This window comes from Hemicordylus capensis, chromosome 1 (genome assembly GCF_027244095.1).
Source record: "Hemicordylus capensis ecotype Gifberg chromosome 1, rHemCap1.1.pri, whole genome shotgun sequence".
NCBI classification, from domain to species: domain Eukaryota; kingdom Metazoa; phylum Chordata; class Lepidosauria; order Squamata; family Cordylidae; genus Hemicordylus; species Hemicordylus capensis.
Window position 1 is genome coordinate 66,528,007 of NC_069657.1, and position 18,664 is coordinate 66,546,670.

General features: G+C 41.8%; 1 protein-coding gene across 2 annotated transcripts in view; it reads right to left on the reverse strand.

Annotated features, from left to right (window-relative positions):
• FMN1 (formin 1) overlaps positions 1–18,664 on the reverse strand; it is a 180,254-nt gene that overhangs the window by 14,249 nt on the left and 147,341 nt on the right. For both annotated transcript variants that reach the window (XM_053285241.1, XM_053285240.1), the window contains 2 exons: positions 11,233–11,284; positions 7,359–7,508 (listed from right to left, as the gene is read on the reverse strand). In XM_053285241.1, the coding sequence (XP_053141216.1) occupies positions 7,359–7,508; positions 11,233–11,284 (202 nt within the window). The remainder of the gene's footprint in view (positions 1–7,358; positions 7,509–11,232; positions 11,285–18,664) is intronic.

Sequence of the window (18,664 nt, forward strand, 5' to 3'; positions counted from 1 at the left end):
ACAGCTGGAATCTGCACAAGAGTTGAGTAACAAATTGATTCTTACAAGTATGAACCTGCAGCACAATGTTGCAGTTGATCCTTGGTTATGCAGATGATTCCTGCTGTGCATGTTACTTGAGCCTTTAGCTGAACATGGTGGGGAAAACAGAAGTTAGGAAGGAAGACAGGAGTCCCTCCTCTGACTTGGATCTTGCTTCATATGAAAAACATTTTTCTGCTTTGCGGGGTGGCAGGATGGTACATTGGTGCTCAGTACCAGCTCCTTTTCATCCAGCCCCAAGAGCTCTTAACATTCAAGAGTTAATATTGAGAAACAGGGCTCTTCAACTGTCTCTGGCTCTTCTCCATAACTGCTACAGAGTGGACTGAGGCACATTTCTTATATTGTCTTATTGTGGTTATCTGTCTAAATCTCCAGAGTGTTTCCATAAAGCTAAGAAATTCCCTCAGAAGTTGCTGCAGTACTTTATAACACCAAGCATTTAACTGTGTCAAACTCCTTCCCCTTCAGAAACAAAATAGGGCCACTTAACTGGCGAGGGAGCCACAAGGGGATTGTCTTAAGAAATTTCCCACTCTTTCTCCTCCTCTTCTCCTCACTGAGTTGATTTAGCTCTGCACTGAGACTACAAACATTCTGTCCCATTGACTAACATGGGGGCAGTTTGGGTTTTGTCCCTCTTAGGTTTTTTCCTTCAGATCTTTGTAGAAATGACATATCCATGGGTTACCCCGAGTCTGCCGGTATCTCCCACTAGATCACAGGCACTATGGTTATCAATCCATAATTATGATAACATTTCCAGCTCTTTTGAAAATAGTATATAAATCAGGTAAGAAATCCAAAAGTGTGGAAAGACCCTCATTGCTCCATTGGAAGCTTCACTAGAGCTCTTCTCATGATCCGTGAGACGAGCTCGCGGGTGGTCTGAGGGGAAGGAGTGTTAAACGTACGTTCCCTGCAGAATATCGGCTTGAACAACCAAGATGAGCAGCAGCACCCCCGCAGCTCCAGGGGTTGGGGTGCCGGGACGTGCTACTGTGTGCCACCCGGAGCCCCAGTAATGCACCACATGAGTGGCTTAAGTGGGAGTGCACCAAGTGGAAGGTACCAGCATTACTGGAATCCCCCTCCCCAAGTGTGCCAGCCACGGCTGCAAGCAGCCACTGCTGACACACAATTTAAAAAAATGAGGTTAAGGGAGTGCTCACTCCCTTAACCTCATTTAATTGGGTGGTTCAATAGGTAGGTTTGCCGCTTGTGTAGCCACTAGGATCAATCCTGATCCTGGTGGTTCACACTAGTGTGCAAAACTGGGCTGGGTTTTGCACGCTCATGTGAATAGCCTCACTATGTCTATACTCAAATCGGGTCTGACTAAAATAAAGTAACTGACCCACATGTTCCACAGCATCATGCAGGCTGTGGAACTTGCCCATGCTTCTGCAGGGTTCTAAGGAAGTGCCTATGGCAAGAGTGCAAATACCTAAAGTAGCATGTCTGGGCTTTGGGAACTCCCAAAGTGTGGGCTTTAATTACTTTAATGCTACTTTAATTATTTGTGCTCTGGTGCAAGACTGCTGGGTCTTCCTGAGGGGCCCACAGCAGTGTGGTTGCTTGCATTATGCTGAAGTCACTCTGTGTTATGCCTGTGTTACTCTGCAGAGCATGTCAGCCAATACAGATTAAAAATTAGCCCTTAAAATTCTTGTGTAAGTTGACCCTAAGATGGTATCACATCCCTGAGGGATTCCAGTACCCAGTGCAACAAAGAGGCTGTTCTCATGAGCAGCCAAGCCTAGGCTTGGCTTCCCCTGAGAACCACTGGGATCCATGCGGATGCTGGCAGTGCCACGGTGCCAAACCCTGTGAAGGTTAAGGGCACAGCTGCCTGGATTGTGTGTCAGTGTGAGCTGCTTGCAGCTCATGCTGAGATAGAGTCAGGTGCCTAGAGCGCCTGTCCCCTGGGGGAATCCCTCAGTGCACTGTGCTCGGCATGCAGTGCACTGTGGGATACCCAGAGGCCAAGACAATGAGTCCTGGTCTCAGAGTGATCCGTCATGCTCCACACTACACAAAGCACCTGGGATCATCTGGGAGCACACTTCCACCAGGCAAACTAAGATCATCTGGGGGGAAGGCAAGGTTTGCAAAGCCTTCCCTCTGCCCATCCAGTAGGTTGTGTGAATGGCCGCAGAGAGAAAGATCAGGCTCTGAGCCTTCTGAGCAAAACAACCAAGTTTTCCTTTTAATTTAATCAGATATTCCAAATTTATGAACACTGGGCCGCTATAAATTTCTGCTGCACTCTTTTCATATATTTGTCACTGGGATAATTCAAGAATCAGCTTAATTGAGTTGTTGTCTGAAGTGTAAAAGTGTTTGTTAATGATATGTAAAGTTCATATCTTTGTGTATCCTTGGATTCCCTATATGCTATGCAGAGTACGTCTTGTGGTGGGGAAAATCAGTCATATTACACAGGCAGCTAATTTATTTTCATGGTAGGTTAAGTGTAGGGCAGCATGGTTAAAGTGTTTCCTCTTCTAAAATGTCTGATAAAAATCTAATTAGATTTCTACACTTTTCTTACATTAGAAGTCAAGTAGTTTTCAGACAAAACAACTCTTGCAGCCTAGCCTATTACATGGTCAAAGCTACCATTAGCCCTCTTTTTCTTAGTCTGTTATAAGATGTTACACTGTCCTTTGAATAACCTCAGAACAATAAGTTGTACAAAACGTAAATATGGATGATGATGATAATAATAAAATAGTCTCATCATGACCCATGAGGATGCATTAGTATTTTACATTTTCTATTTATACCAAATCTATTTTTTAAATAACCATTCATTCTCTCTCTCTCTCTCTCTCTGTGTGTGTGTGTGTGTGTGTGTGTGAATTGTAAGCAATGTTGCCTTGTTAAGTGACTTGGCTGAGCATAGATTCAGTGATAAAGTGACAAAACAAAGTACAACCACCGTCACAACAAAAAATCTTTAAAATTTTGGCACCAACACAAATTTAGGAACTCGTCAAGTAGCAAATGCCATTTTTGAATAGTAACTTTTGAATAGTAGTAACTTTTTGAATAGTGAACGTTTAAAACTTTGAATAGCTTAACTTTTGAATAGTAGGCTAAATAGTGTGACTATCTGGTAACTATTTATATTGTATATCTACTACTATAGACAGTGGAAACTGTTTAGAATACCTTCACTGTTTTTCACATTCAATGCAACAATTTGGATGAACCAAATATATTGTAAATGCCTCCCCATTTTAATTATCATAAAAATGCTTAATAGTGGACCCTTAGATTTATTTAACTACTGAAGATGGTTGTTGCGGTTGGGCAGTCCGATTCAGCAGAACAAAGACAAAGAGCTTTGGATGGTCCCACTTGAAGCTGCAAGTAGGGGAATCATGTTTGAACACATACACAAACACAATATCTTTAAAAGCCCTCTCTGAAGATGGAACATTAGGATGTCAAGGAAAAGGATTCAGTGTAACCTTCTTGATATGGTTTTTTTCTGTGCAGACCCCCCCCCCTTTTTTTTTTAGACAGGAAGCATTTCAACATGCTCTACCCACAAACAAGCTGAAATGGTACAATCCAAGAAAAGCTTTACTACTTGATTCTGCTGAATATATAAAACTGGCCCTTATCCATTATTAAAGTATGATTACCCTAAAATAGGCCATAGGAAAATAATTGGTTTGCAAGACATAATTATTGTTTCTCAGTTTTCAAAATGTTCTGCTTCCTGGAAATGTGGTCCATCAACTGTCATCCATACTATATAAGATAACAACCTTTAAAGGGTCATGGCTTTCTAAGACATTTGAAAATGATAAAAACAACTTGTCTGTCATACGCAGATACTTGACGTCAGCAACTCATTGTTGTGAATGAATCATCCACATTTTAAACTGAGAATAAACCCAAACCTTTAAAGGTTAAAAGTAATATAATAAAATAACTGCCTTAATAACAAGCCCCACCAACATAATTGCCTTAGTAACAAATCCCATCAAAGTCACTTGTATTTGAAAATAAAATTCATGGCACTTAAAAATGGTATTGGTACCAGGTTGCTGCCTGGGAACCCTGGGGCAAGGCTGTAACACTGGGCCTCCAGAGCATTTTGGATCCCTTTGTCCCTTTAAGCTTACTGGTGGCAGAAGGCAACAGCTCCTCCCACTCTCCCCATCCGCTAATACAAAGACTCTAGTACAGTAGGGCCCACCTAGGGCCCACCCACCCTTGCCAGCCTCAGAAGGTAGGAGGGAGGAACTGTAATCACATCCTGCCCTCATTTGGGAAGAAGAGCAACTTCCACCACAGCTGAGTTCCATGGAGGTGTCAGCACTTCCTTATTCTCCACTCTTCCCAATGGCCAATTGGCAGCTTGGGAGCCTTTAGGAGAAAAGTCCATTGGTCAGTGGGAAGGTGGGAAAAAGAGAAGCTGTCATGCTCGTTTCTTGGCCAAGAGACTAGGGCAGTCAGTACTCCTTCTCTTGCTTCACATAAGTCATTGAAGTGTCTGCTAGAGGCCGCATGATATACAGGTCTCTGGGAGCCATTCCCATTTATGAAAGGGGGTGCCTAGCACAGCAGTGGTGCGAGTGTCTGTGACTTGCACCACCACTGGTAATGGGCAACTCAGAGGTCAGCCCAGCTGGTTGCAGCCACTTATGGGCACAAAATGCATTTCTATAACAAAGTTTTAAAAACCTCATTCCTTCTATCCTGAAGTACTACTCAAGTCTCAAAGATACCTACAGAAAATGATATCCTTTTTCTGGATTACTTAATCTGGAATTCATTACCATCTCCTAGCTCTGTACTCAGTCTTGCATGTGGAGTAGAACCACCACTCCACCACCATGTTAAAAAATATTTAAATGTTCATTTCTCTTTAGTCATCCTGATTATGAACATTATTTAAAATTGATTTTGAAGAATCATATCTTTTGACTGCTATCCAGACGAGGAATGGTGCTACATCTGCATCCATAGAATTGTCTTTTGAGACCCATCCATGTTGCATCAGTTGTCCTGGGCACAGCTGATGCAGTCCATCCCATATTCTGTGGTGTTACTTCCAGCTTTTGTCACTGGAAAGTGAGTAATGTCTTAAAGTACTCTTTGCAATATTTATGTTATTGCATTGATGCTTGTGGAAGGTGTCTTTTGCTCATTTGTTTTCCATTTAGCTATTTTACACCTCATGCTCGGGTGTTGAACGAGAAAAGTGAAACTAAATCCAAAGATATTCTCCCACATGCAAGCTTAAGCATGAGAATGTCTGTAGAACCTACCTATTATAGAACTGTGCAACTCTCTCACTAATGTTTGCACAAGCAGTTGCAGAACACCACCAGCAGCCATTTACATGATCCTTTGGATCCCCACTAATATCTGGGGATACATAAAGGAGCAGTGCTCTGCAAGCTTGCTGCTTGTAGCAAAAGACCAGGATGCTTATTCACAAAGAGATCTGCCCAGGGGTGGGTAATTCAGCCTGGCAAATTATAAGAATTTCTTTTAGGCTCAATTTCACACCTGAAATAAATGCTTCCTATAAGCATTTTTCCTCTGAGGGTGAGGACTATTTCATAAGATTGTTGCTTACGAGGAAGGATGTCAAGGGACTGCTTGAAGACTGCCTTATTGACAGATCTATTTGTAGAACAAGTATGGCAACTTACTGGATTGTCAGCACCTAACTTAAAATAGCATGGTTAAAGACATTTTATGCATCTGGTATTGGGCCTGATTAAAATTACTGTTACACACTGAGGCCAGCTAATAACCGATGAATTACTGTAATTTGATTCCAAAGCAGCAACAATAAATTTATATGCTTACTGCACATGGCAATAGAATTTAAGATATAAAAAGTTGTAAGCTTAAGATTTCAGTCTGAAGTACACTCATTACATTGCTCAGCACCTGTTAAGGTGCATACAGCTTGACAGTTTTTTATGTGACCTGTCTCTGATATTTACCCAAGGAAAGAATATATGTCAGTGTCACAGCAGACCAGCAGAACCTGTGACTTACTTACCAAGCAAAAATGAATCCTATTAGCCATGCTTTATGGCCCCACCAGGGGCTAAAATAAACCTCCAGCTTTTGTTTCCTGGGTCTGAAAAAATGGGGGTGAGAGTTGTTAAGCACGAGCAATTCAGTGTACATGGCAGAGCTTTGGCTTAGTGGGCCACAAGTTTTGAGGGTCTGCTTTACACCTAGCTTATGATCTGTCGCAGGTTATGCACAAGCTTATATCTCATTAAAAGAGGTGCAAACCTTTGCATGATTGATGTAGACTCCATAACTATCAAGACTTTTATTAAATATTATTTTAATGATGCATTTATTCAGTTTCACTCATGCCCTCATTTGCTTAGAGCTCTTGCTAATTTAATCTGCCTATTCCTTTAAAAACAAAACAGATCTGGCTGTTTCAAAATATCATCTCAATCTGCATGAGATTTATCACGGGACATGGGTGCAACTGCTCAGATTCACCATTTATTAAGAAAGAAAGAAAGAAAGAAAGAAAGGAAGGAAAACCACGAGACTGCAATTCTAAGAGAAAGAAGCATATAGACTGTCTTTTCAGTAGTGGGACAGCTGGAGTGAAAAAGTGAAAAGAAATACAAGAGTGCTGGACCAAAACACCTATAGAATAATTCACTTAGTACTTTTATAGTTGAGCCCAACCTATCTTTAAACAACAACAACAACCCAAACTCTGAGCTGAAGCCTTTCTTAAAAACGGTTTTAACTAAACCTAATAAAATCAAGAGACGGTGGGAGATGCAGCGGCATGCAGTTTGATGTCCACAGCAGGATACCAAGAAGTGGTGCTGTAAATTCAGCGTGTGGGACTTCAACACTGTGCTAAGTGTGGCCTGAATCTCACGGGCTTCCCTTTGATGCAAGTGTAGTATATTAACTGGAAAAAGCATTCACTTTTATTTGTCTCTCCTGTCTGCAACAGCAATATCGCCTCATTTAGGGTAGTCCAACATGAAAATGCAAAGAGAAGCAATCTGTTACAAATTAGCACAGCTCTCCTTTCATTTTACTGACTAGTAATTGGAAGGGGTTAAGAAAGTGTAATTTATCAGATTATATGTGTTTATCTTTTTGTGGGGACAGCATCCCTTTGGTGAATTTTTCTAGGCACCCTGAGGGAATAATCTTTCCTTGATGTCCAGTTGATCTGAAAGAAAACAATGACGCCTGTGAAATATGGGAGTATAATTTGTTGAGTTTGAAAAGGAACAGTTTCCCAGACATCTAAAATTGTATTAATGACTTTATTAGAACCTTACCTTTCTTTGGAAATGTTTTTGCTCTCTCGTTTCCAAATGGTCTTAAAGTCGCTGCAGAACTCGTACCACACTGTAAAAACATAGTTTGGCGTGGTCTCCTTCTCACCAGACTTTGGCTTTATCCCAAAATATCCCACCATTTCTTCAAAGCTACAGTATGGGGAAAAAGACTGTCAGCACAAAAACCTACGGGGTAAGGTCAGTTTCCCTCAGGGCAGATTTTTGACTCAGTAGCCTGGGTTGGCAATTAACATAAATCTGCTATAACTTGGGAATTAAACTAGCAATGAACAGCAAATATATTGAAACTTCCATGCTTATGTTTTCTGCAGGGAAATAACAGAGTTCTTTTGGTGAGTATGGATATAAGCGGGTCATTCCTGTCTCTTCAGTACTTGTAATACACCATGTACACAGATGGAATAATAAATTTATTTGTTTGTTTGTTTGTTTGTTCGATGTGTTCGATTAAGTTAAATTAAAAATAAATAATCGGCCCATATCTTCCACAGCACTATGAGGGCAGAAGAAGGGCTGCACACTCACAGAGCAGCTGGAGAGCAGCCCTGCTGAAGCCTTGTTTGGAAGCCCAGCACGGGTGGAGAGGGAGGGGAAAGCAGTTTTCATTTCCCCTTCTGCCCATACTGGACTGCAGAACAAGGCTTTAGAGGAGCTATTCTTCAGCTGCTCTGTGTGCAGAGCCCTTCTACTGCCCTCATAGCACTGCAGAAGATATGCAATAACCATAACAAAGGTAATAACAACAGCAAGACCAACAACAACAACAACACTAATAAAATATGCACAATGCAATATTTTTATTTTATTTTACTTCATTTTATTTTTATTTTACTTTTATTTTATTTTAGTTATTTTATTTTACTTTTATTTAACTTTATTTTTAATGGCTTCGCCACTCACCTGGCTGCCACTGGAAGTGCTGGGGGGTGTGAGACAGCTCGGAGTAGCTTGTAGGAGCTGCTGAAACAACTTCTAATTTATGTTATTTTATTTAACCCCCAGCACCAGCCACTACTATGGTTATGGTAGTATATTTTTGTAAACTACTTTGAATATTATTTTTTAGAAAAATGACAAATGAGCTTATATAAGTAAAAAACAAAAACAAAACTCTGCTCTGTTAAATGGGAAGATAGGAAGCTGCCATATACTGAGTCAGACCATTGGTCTATCTAGCTCAGTATTGTCTTCACGGACTGGCAGCGGCTTCTCCAAAGTTGCAGGCAGGAATCTCTCTCAGCCCTATCTTGGAGAAGCCAGAAAGGGAATTTGGAACTTTTTGCTCTTCCCAGAGCAGCTCCATCCCCTGAGGGGAATATCTTGCAGTGCTCACACATCTTGGCTCCCAAAGGCCAAACTACTATATTGGTTTTAAAAAGCCAATTCTCTTTAAGCTAGCTTTACTTTTTGTGGTGGGAAATAAACTTACACCAAAAAACCACCAACACAGTCTTGTCTAAATTATAGTCTGAATTAGTTAACTCAAAGCAATGGCAACATCAGCACAATTAATGCCTTGGATTCAAAGGTACCGTTGCATGAATGGCAGGCAGTTCTGTGTGTGCGTGGGGGTGGGGTTCAATTTTTTTGGCCTGTTACAATCCCTGTACTACTTCCCATGCTGTTTCCAAGGTTGCCCCAACTCTCAGGAGTGGCAACCAGAAGGGAGAGGTGAGAAAACCCCATTCCACAGATGGAACTTTGCTAATTGAAGTAAGGATCCCAGACAACTTTCAATGCGAGTTTGCAGATACAGAGCCCTTTCTCACAATCAGTGAGAAAGGCTTGAGGGCGCACAGGGAGGAAGGCTCCTCAAGTTTACCTTCTCCGGAGATGATTACTGGGTCCATGCTGGGTGTGCAGATCACCCACACAGATGGACACAGGCTGCTCCCAACAGCACAGAGGGTCAGGGACTGGATTGCGTTGTCCCGGCCCCCAGAAATCCCATAATGTGGCACTGCACATGATTTTTTTTTTTAAAGACAGGCTAAGGGAGTGCTTGCTCTCTTAACCTCGTTTAAGAGGCTGGCTCCGCAGGCGGGTTTGCCGCTGCTAGGATCGGGTGCAATCCTGGTGGATCTCACACATAGCCAAGCCCAGGCTTGGCTACATTAGCCTGGTCTAAGCATGTGAGAACAGCTCATAATATCCTATGGAAAATTATTCTGTCTCAGATGTATAGCAAAGTGTCAACAGCAACGATCACTGTCACTGATGTAAACATTTCCTGTTTTATACTAGGCAAAAGCATTCCTGTAATAAAGCTTCCTATTACAGTGGGTATAGGAAAGAATCACCCCCTTTGATAGACCTTAAATTCTGGTTCCCTTACATCCTGAAATGAAAACACAAAGAAAATTCCCTTCACCAGCTGTACTTATCCAATGCAACCGATAACATCCAACTGAAAAACATCACAATTACAGTCCAGAAAAAGTGCCAGAAATAAAAAACAAGAATTACTGAGATTGAAAAAGGATCACCCCCCACCCCAATGTCAATATTTTGTTGAACCACCTTTTGCTTTAAGAACAGCCTTGAGTCTGTTGGGATACTTCTCTATCAACCTTGCACATCTAGATGGAGCAATATTTGCCCACTCCTCCATACAGAACTGTTCAAGTTCGGTCACATTGGATGGTAGGTGTTGGTGGACTGCTATCCTCCCTGGATCCGGTCGGCCCTCCAAACTGGATGGAAGAGCAAGGAGGAAACTGGTAAGAGAGGTTACCAAGAGGCCAATGGCCACTCTGAAGGAGTTAAAGGACTTCATGGCAAAGAGTGGTTGTTCTGTGCATGTGACAACAATTTCACGAGCGCTCCACAGATGTGGCTTGTTCGGGAGGGTCGCAAGGAGAAAGCCGCTTCTCAAGAAAGGCCACATTAAAGCTCGTTTGAGCTTTGCCAGAAGGCACCTTGAAGATTCTGATGCCAAATGGAAAAAGGTCTTATGGTCAGATGAGACCAAGATTGAACTATTTGGCCTCAACACCAAACAGTACACCTGGCGTAAATCCAACGCAGCTCACCATCCACAACACACCATACCTACAGTGAAGCATGGAGGTGGCAGCATCCTGTTGTGGGGGTGTTTCTCTGCCTCAGGGACTGGTGCTCTCGTTAGGGTAGAAGGAAAAATGGATGGGGCAAAATACCGTCAGATTCTGGAAGAAAACCTGCTACCCTCTGCCAGACAGTTGAGGATGGGCAGAAGATTCACCTTTCAACATGACAACGATCCGAAGCACACAGCAAAATTGACCACACAGTGGCTGAAGGAGAAAAAAGTGAACGTCCTCATGTGGTCCAGTCAGAGCCCAGACCTAAATCCCATAGAAAATCTGTGGAGAAATTTGAAGATAGCAGTCCACCAACACCTACCATCCAATGTGACCGAACTTGAACAGTTCTGTATGGAGGAGTGGGCAAATATTGCTCCATCTAGATGTGCAAGGTTGATAGAGAAGTATCCCAACAGACTCAAGGCTGTTCTTAAAGCAAAAGGTGGTTCAACAAAATATTGACATTGGGGGGGGGATCCTTTTTCAATCTCAGTAATTCTTGTTTTTTATTTCTGACACTTTTTCTGGACTGTAATTGTGATGTTTTTCAGTTGGATGTTATAGGTTGCATTGGATAAGTACAGCTGGTGAAGGGAATTTTCTTTGTGTTTTCATTTCAGGATGTAAGGGAACCAGAATTTAAGGTCTATCAAAGGGGGTGATTCTTTCCTATACCCACTGTACATTTAATGAGACTTAATTCCAACATTTTATTTTAAGAGTTTAAAAGAAGAAATAGAACTTTTATAGGAAATAATCCACAATGTTAAAGAAACTGGAAAGCTTACCACTTTTGTACATTCTCCAAATGGCTCTCCTCTGTCTTATGTTCTTCTATAGCTAGAAATAAGACAACATTTTATTATTTAAGAAATCTTACAGGCTTGCATTTAATTTTTTTTGGTAAACTCAACATTCCTCATACTGAAATGGTCTGTCGTATAACCATGTGAAATATCTACTGTGAAACTTTGCAGGAACTGCAGCCACTGTAAGGAGAAGAGCTGATACTCTCACTCCAGATCAGTGTCCTCAAAAAGTGTACAGATTGTGAAACCCAGCATAACTGGGTTACATGGCCTAAGAAACATTTGTGCAATAGAGTCTTCAGTCAGCTCTAAAATCATCCAGAAGTGCATGCAGTCCTCAGGAGGGGCACTGATTATGAGAGTAATTATGAGTGTCTTTTATCAGAAAACTAATATTCATGTGTTGTGAAAGCATCTCAGTTACAGTGAGGCCATGCACAATCCGCACTTTCTCCGATCTCAGTTTGGCTCTTGCATGCTGGGGTGGGGGGAAACAGCACACTAAGACACCAATACAGGTACCTTCAAAATGTAGGTACTTTTTCTTGCAAGTTCATCATGGACTCCTGCAGTGTGGATTGAATGCTTGTTCTACACTTGCTGCTATAGGCAACATGAACAGGGAGGACAGGTAAGTATCGGTGTGGGATAGGGTCACTGTCAACTGTTCACCAAATGCACACTCGTCCACCCTCCAAACCAACTTCTGAGTGTTCTCTATATTATGGATGTTCTCCAGTTCCCCAATTTCCAGTTAACTAAGTTCGATTCATCCTTTCAAGAAGCAACAAACCTGAATTTGGAATCTTAAGATGTTTCCTGAATGTTCAGGACTCTTGGAAAGTAATAAATTTATTTTCCACTGAAAGGGAGCATGTTATTAAAAGGTGACACCATGGTTCCCAATAGAATTCCAAGTTTCTGCTCTTTCCATGCTAGGAAGAACAAGTATGGGGAAGAGATATTTACCAGGATCAGAGGTATCCCATAGATTCATCTGTTCCTGAAAAGGGATGTAACCCATCTGTCAAGACAATCTTTGCTCTCTTACCCATTCTAGTAAAGAACAGACTCTCTTGGGAAACTTTAACCTTACATGGCCTCTGGAGCGTAGGGGAGCACATATTTTTTAGCATGTAATAACTGACTTTCAGAATGCATTTATTTTGCATGGAATATGTTGACCAACATCCTGAGAGACCTATTGCATGCTTGTACTACATTTGTATTGGAACTATCATGTGCAGCAAGCATCTGGATTAGGATTTATGGCTTTTAAATATCAATTCTGTATATTTGCTGTGCCTATGCAGCTAAAGTATTGTTGTTGTGGGAGGTTTTTTGGTTTTTTGTTTGTTTTTGATATATTCTAGTCTCTCTGCTCATTTGTTTGCATATTCAAGATCTCTCTGCTTGATTCACATGACTGAAAATAACTCTTAAAATGCCAAAGTAACCATTGAAGCATGAACTAATCCACTCAAAGTCAGAAATATAGGAATTTGGTTGTAAACCTGATTCTTTCATATTATGAAATTTTTATGCTGAAAACTACCACTACAAAAATATTTATATACCACTTTTCAACAAACGTTTCCAAAGCGTTTTACACAGAGAAATAATACATAAACAAATAAGATGGTGCCCTGTTCTCAAAGGGCTCACAATCTAAACAGAAACACAAGATAGACATCAGCAACAGCCACTGGAGGGATGCTGTGCTGGGGTTGGATAGAGCCAGTTGTTCTCTCCCTGCTAAATAAAGAGAATCAACACTTTTTAAAGGTGCCTCTTTGCCCAGTTAGCAGGGAAATTGGAAACTTGGAGCCTCTGTTAAACTTTGGGTGTAGTTGTAACAATTTCAAACAATTTAAAGGACATTACAGCATGTGCTGGGACTGCAAGCAAATCAAAAGCAGGAATTCAGTGGTAGAGATGCACGGGCTGGACACATCTTACCACAGAGGTAATGTGAGAACCCCCACTTTACATTGTACAAGAAGCATGAAAACGGAAAGCACAGTCACTCGGACTTCCATTTCCCTCTGCCCCCATGTTGTAACATTAATAGGAACATAGGAAGCTGTCTTATACCAAGTCAAACCATTGATCCACCTAGTTCAGCATTGTCTACACAGGCTGGCAGCGGCTACTCCAAAGTTGCAGGCAGGAGTCTCTCTCAGCCCTATCTTGGGGATGCCAGGGAGGGAACTTGGAACCTTCTGCATGCAAGCATGCAGGTACTCTTCCCAGAGTGGCCCCATCCCCGAAGGAAAATATCTTGCACTGCTCACACATGAAGTATTCCATTCAAATGCAAAACAGGGTGGACCATGCTTAGCAAAGGGGACAATTCATGCTTGCCACCACAAGACCAGCTCTACTCCTAAGTGTGGTCTCTTCCCAGGAGAGATGATCAAGCCTACCTCCTTTGATGGACAAGGCCCTACCTGGAGTGCAAGTGGGAGAATAACTTGCCCTCCCCTCCACAGAGATGTGCCACTTCAGTGCCCTCCGCCCACACCCTAACGCCTGCAGCCTTCCTTCCAGGGAGGAATGGATAGAAGAGTCTGTGGCATCCTTACGAGAGACATGGGCTAGAAAGTTGCCACAGACAGCTTGGCACCAAGTTCACTCCCAAATAGAGTAATTCAAAATGACTCTAAACATTAGGGCACAGCAACATAATTTTAAATGTACCATAGGGGGACTTCTCTGTAACAAATCCTAATAATATAATGTTTCATGTATATGGAACTGCCACATAATCTGCTTTCAAAAACCAGTTTTGCTTTGATTTGTTTAAGAAACATATGTAACTGTAGTGTATACATATTTGGGTATGTGGGTTTATCCTCTACCCTAAAGGACTTTTGGGAAGTCTTACAATTTTTCAGGTACTCGTACTTGAAACATACTATACAAAGTTCAAGTATTCACCACATTAACACAAAAATACTGATTATATTTATACATTCCACCCACATAACAAATTCAACTGTTTATTATCAGAGGTAATACAAGGAAACTAAGAAATTATGTTTTGTTTAAAAGTGGATAGTGTTGCCTATAAATTTGTCAAAGGAAGTGTTGAAGGTTAGTTTACTAGACCATTATGGCAGTGAAGCTAGCTAGGCAGATATTATATATTCATTCTTCTTTTTTAACCCCAGATAGCTTTAAATATAAACAGCAACCTCAAAAAAAAAAATCTGCCTTTGAACGAGTGATTGCTTTATTTAAAGAAAACTTGTGCTCAGAAGATGAAAGTTGATCTTTAAATATTGTTTTAAAATATCTTTGTTAGTAACACATTACTAAAATATACTGGGGCAAACAGTGGACTCTGCATCTCTCAAAATTCAGATTCTGCAGGGATTTGTTTTTCTAAGTAGCAACTGCAAGAATCAAATTTTGCATGTGCAATTCTCAGGCAAGCAGATTAAAACTGTATGGTTACCATGCACTTACAATGACAATCAATTACTCTTCTCCAAAAGTGGATGCATATAGTAAATAACTTTTTATGCACATTATCACTTAACATAACAAAAGCTTATGTTTTTCATTTGCTTGCATTTCAAAGAAGAACTTTCTTGATTAATCTTTCTGAGATTGCTAAACAAACCCAAACAGTTTAGGAAACTGGAAAATTAGTTTTAATCCCTTTCAAACATAATTAATTTAAAACCAATCAGATATGCATTTAGGAAAATAAACCAGGCAGTCTTAGTACAACTACATCCTTTTACTGTAAGAATTAAAGCAAAAATTTAAAGAGCAGCACATTCTTAGCGAGGGGTAATATGTTCAAAAGTATGATGAATGATGGTCAATAGCAATAGGAAATAGGTCTCCTTTAAAACATGAAATTATTGTAAATATCCAACTAACAAGTAAATTGGATGAAACATACAGGCTGATTTGCAAAGAAAGGGTAATTGTAGATGGAGGAAAAGAACAAAACTAATTTTAGAAAAGGTTATGAACATGACGACTTGAAATATTTTAGAAGATAAAAACCATAGCATTACCTCCTCCAGTGGGATGCTAACAATGATTTATGAAGCTGTGGTTATTTCTGAACAGTGAGCTTTGTAAAGATTGGTTTCACAGGTTAAAATATAGGGATGCAAGATGTATAGTAGCCTCATGGGGAAGAAAATATTCAAACGATAGTTTTCTAAAACGTTTAAGTGTGGGGAAAGTATACAAGAACAATTGCTTTCATTTTCTTATATTTCCCTTTCCTCATTAGAGCATTCTCCTTTTACAAAGTAAGCCACTTCTGGTGGTCGGGAGCAGAGGCACATTGTAAATGCACAGCAGGATAGTGGCAAAGCTGAGATTAATTCTCCATAGATTTATATAGACTTTCCCCCACTGTTAATTGCTTTGTGCCATTTCAAAGGTGCTTATGTTGCCTTTTTTATTGCTGGTTACTAACTTTATTCTGGCATATGGTGGTTGGCGCCATGTCACAAAATGAACTTTTTATACCAGAATGAAAATTGGATATTTGACAGTTTCTGACAGAGAGTTTGGAGCAAAAAAGTTGTGAGACAAGATTTATAGCACATTTTATATGAAGCACATCTGTTTCTTTGCCCATTTTCTTTCTTTTTTTTAAGTGAAGCTAAAACAATGAAAAAAGAATGTAGTTTAAAAGCATAAATTAAAAATACATACTAGAGGGGGAAAAAGAATTACAGTGTATTTTTGAAAAGTGTTGCTTGGAGGAACAATTTTTTTTCAGCCTTTTGTCAGCTTTTCATTTTAACAAAAAGAAGGGAGAAAGAAGCGATATCTGAGAAACAATCCAATGTTAGAATTGCCTTGTAGCAATGTTTATTACCCATAAAGTTGTCAGCCAATCTGTGAATTGTAGTTAAATATGCAAAACTAGGCCACCAACAAATGATTCCCCTGTTGGTTGATTTTGTAAAATATTACCAATGGCCTAGTTTGGACAATATAACGTTTGGACAACGGCCTGTGATAAAAGATGTAAGCAAGCCATAAGCCTGAACATCTCCACTCCAGCATGCATGGTCCAAACACTACCTTAAAGTAATATCTGGACCACATGAAGATGAGACAAACCATCCCGATATTATTAAGGAATGGAACACTGGAGGGAAGTGCTCATAAAATCACATGAGGCAGCCTTGTAGGGCAAAGTATAATCCAAACTGGTCATAATATTCATTCATAAGTTCATTCATAAGAGGAAGAATTACTTTCCATCAGAACATAGGAACAATTATCATCCAAACTTGCTGCCACTCCTCTCCTTCTCAAAAATTAATATATTTTTAGTCACACTGTGACTAGGAAGACCCTAGCTGTCTAGTTCAGTCCACACTCTCAACTGATAAATAAGTTTTAAGAAAAGGATCTGAAGCAAATCAGATTGTAGGAATGGGTAGTGATCCAGGTGTTCCTGTGTAAATTAGTGCACTTGTGTCTCAAAAGTTCACAAGTCCACCACCTTGGATCAGGGTGAATGACATCATCACAAACTACACCATTGGGGCATCCCTGTGTGTCCATACAGCTGTAGAAAATTTGGTTCAAACTGGTTAGACTGTCCACAAGTTAGTGCACTTGCACCTCAAAGGTTTACGTGTCCACCACCTTGAATTGGGTTGGATGACATCATCACAATCTACGTCGCTGAGGTGTCCCTATGTGCATGCACAGCTGCAGCAATTTTGGTTCAAATCAGTTAAGTGGTTCACAAGTTAGCCCACTTGCACCTCAAAAGTTTACACGTCTGCCATCTTATATTGGTGTGGATGACATCATCACAAACTATGCTGCTGAGGTGTCCTTATGTGTCAGTCACTGCAACTGTACCAAATTTGGTTCACATTGGTTAGACAGTCCACAAATTAGCCCACTTGTGCCTCAGATGTTCACATGACTGCCATCTTGAATTGGAGTGGATGACATCATCACGCTCCATGCCATTTGGGCATCCCTATGTGTCCCTACAGCTGTAGCAAATTTGGTTCAAATCGGTTAGGCAGTTCACAAATCAGCCCACTTGTGCCTCAAAAGTTTATGCGTCTGCCAGCTTGGGTCGAGGTGGATGACATCATTACAAACTATGCCATTGAAGTGTTCCTCTGTGTCCCTACAACTGTACCCGATTTGGTTCATATTGGTCCAGGCGTTGTGAAGTTGATGGGTGGGGGGACACATGGGCACACACACAGAATGTCGGGTGATCTCATAAGCCTGCTGGAAAATAGGCTAAAAAAGGTGCAGTTCTCCACTAGCCTGATTTTTGTTGATCGTCAGAACCACTGGGCTCGGCTGCGAACCCGGTGGTTCTCGAGCGGTTAACCAGCTCCTGTAGCCCACCCCATAGCCTGGGTTTGCGGAGCGAGCGCTCCACAAACCCGGACTATCTGGCCGTGAGTAGCCATGGCGCAGCTCCACGGCGTGGCTACTTGCGAGAAGACCTCCGGAGGGAAGGCAAAAAGCCACCTCCCGGCTCCGGGGGTCTCCCCAGTATGCCCTGCACACTTGCGCAGGGCATACTGGGGCTTCCGCGGCCATGCGCCCCCCGCTCCCCCCCAGCCCCCGCTGGCTCCGTTACGGAGCCGGCAATCGTGTGCACGGCTGATTCGGTCGCCCAGGGCTCCCTGCCCAATTGCCTGTAGGGAAAGCGGGCTTAGCCCGCTCTCCCCACAGTTTTGCAAAAAGTAGGTCTCACGGATCGTGAGACTCGCCTCAATAACTATGTAGGTAAATAGTAAATACTAAAAAAGGTGCAATTCTCTGCTAGCCCGATTTTTGCTGATTGTCAGAACCACAGGGGTCGGCTGCAAGCCCGGTGGTTCTCGAGCGGTTAACCAGCTCCTGTAGCCCTCCCCATAGCCTGGGTTTGCAGAGCAAGCGCTCCACAAACCTGGGCTATCTGGTCGAGAGTAGCCGCGGTGTGGCTCTGCGCCGTGGCTACTTGTGAGAAGACCCCCGGAGGGGAGACAAAATGCCACCTCCCAGCTCCAGGGGTCTCCCCAGTATGCCCTGCGTGCTCACGCAGGCATACTGGGGCTTCCGCGGTCATGTGGCACCCGCTCCCCCAGCCCCCGCCGGCTCCATCACGGAGCCGGCAATCGTGTGCGCCGCCAATTCGGCCGCCCAGGGCTCCCTGCCCGATCGTCTGTAGGGAGAGTGGGCTTAGCCCGCTCTCCCCGCAGTTTTGCAAAAAGCGGCTCTTGACCCGCCTCAATAACTATGTAGGTAAATAGTAAATACACATTCCTGTTGAAAAGGAAATCTCAATATTATCCTCTTCCCCTAACTAGAATAATTTTGCTGTTAAAAGTGGTCAGTCATTTCCTCCTGTATATGTGGCATTTCTAACATTTTTTCCAGTTGCCTGCAGCTGTGACAAGTC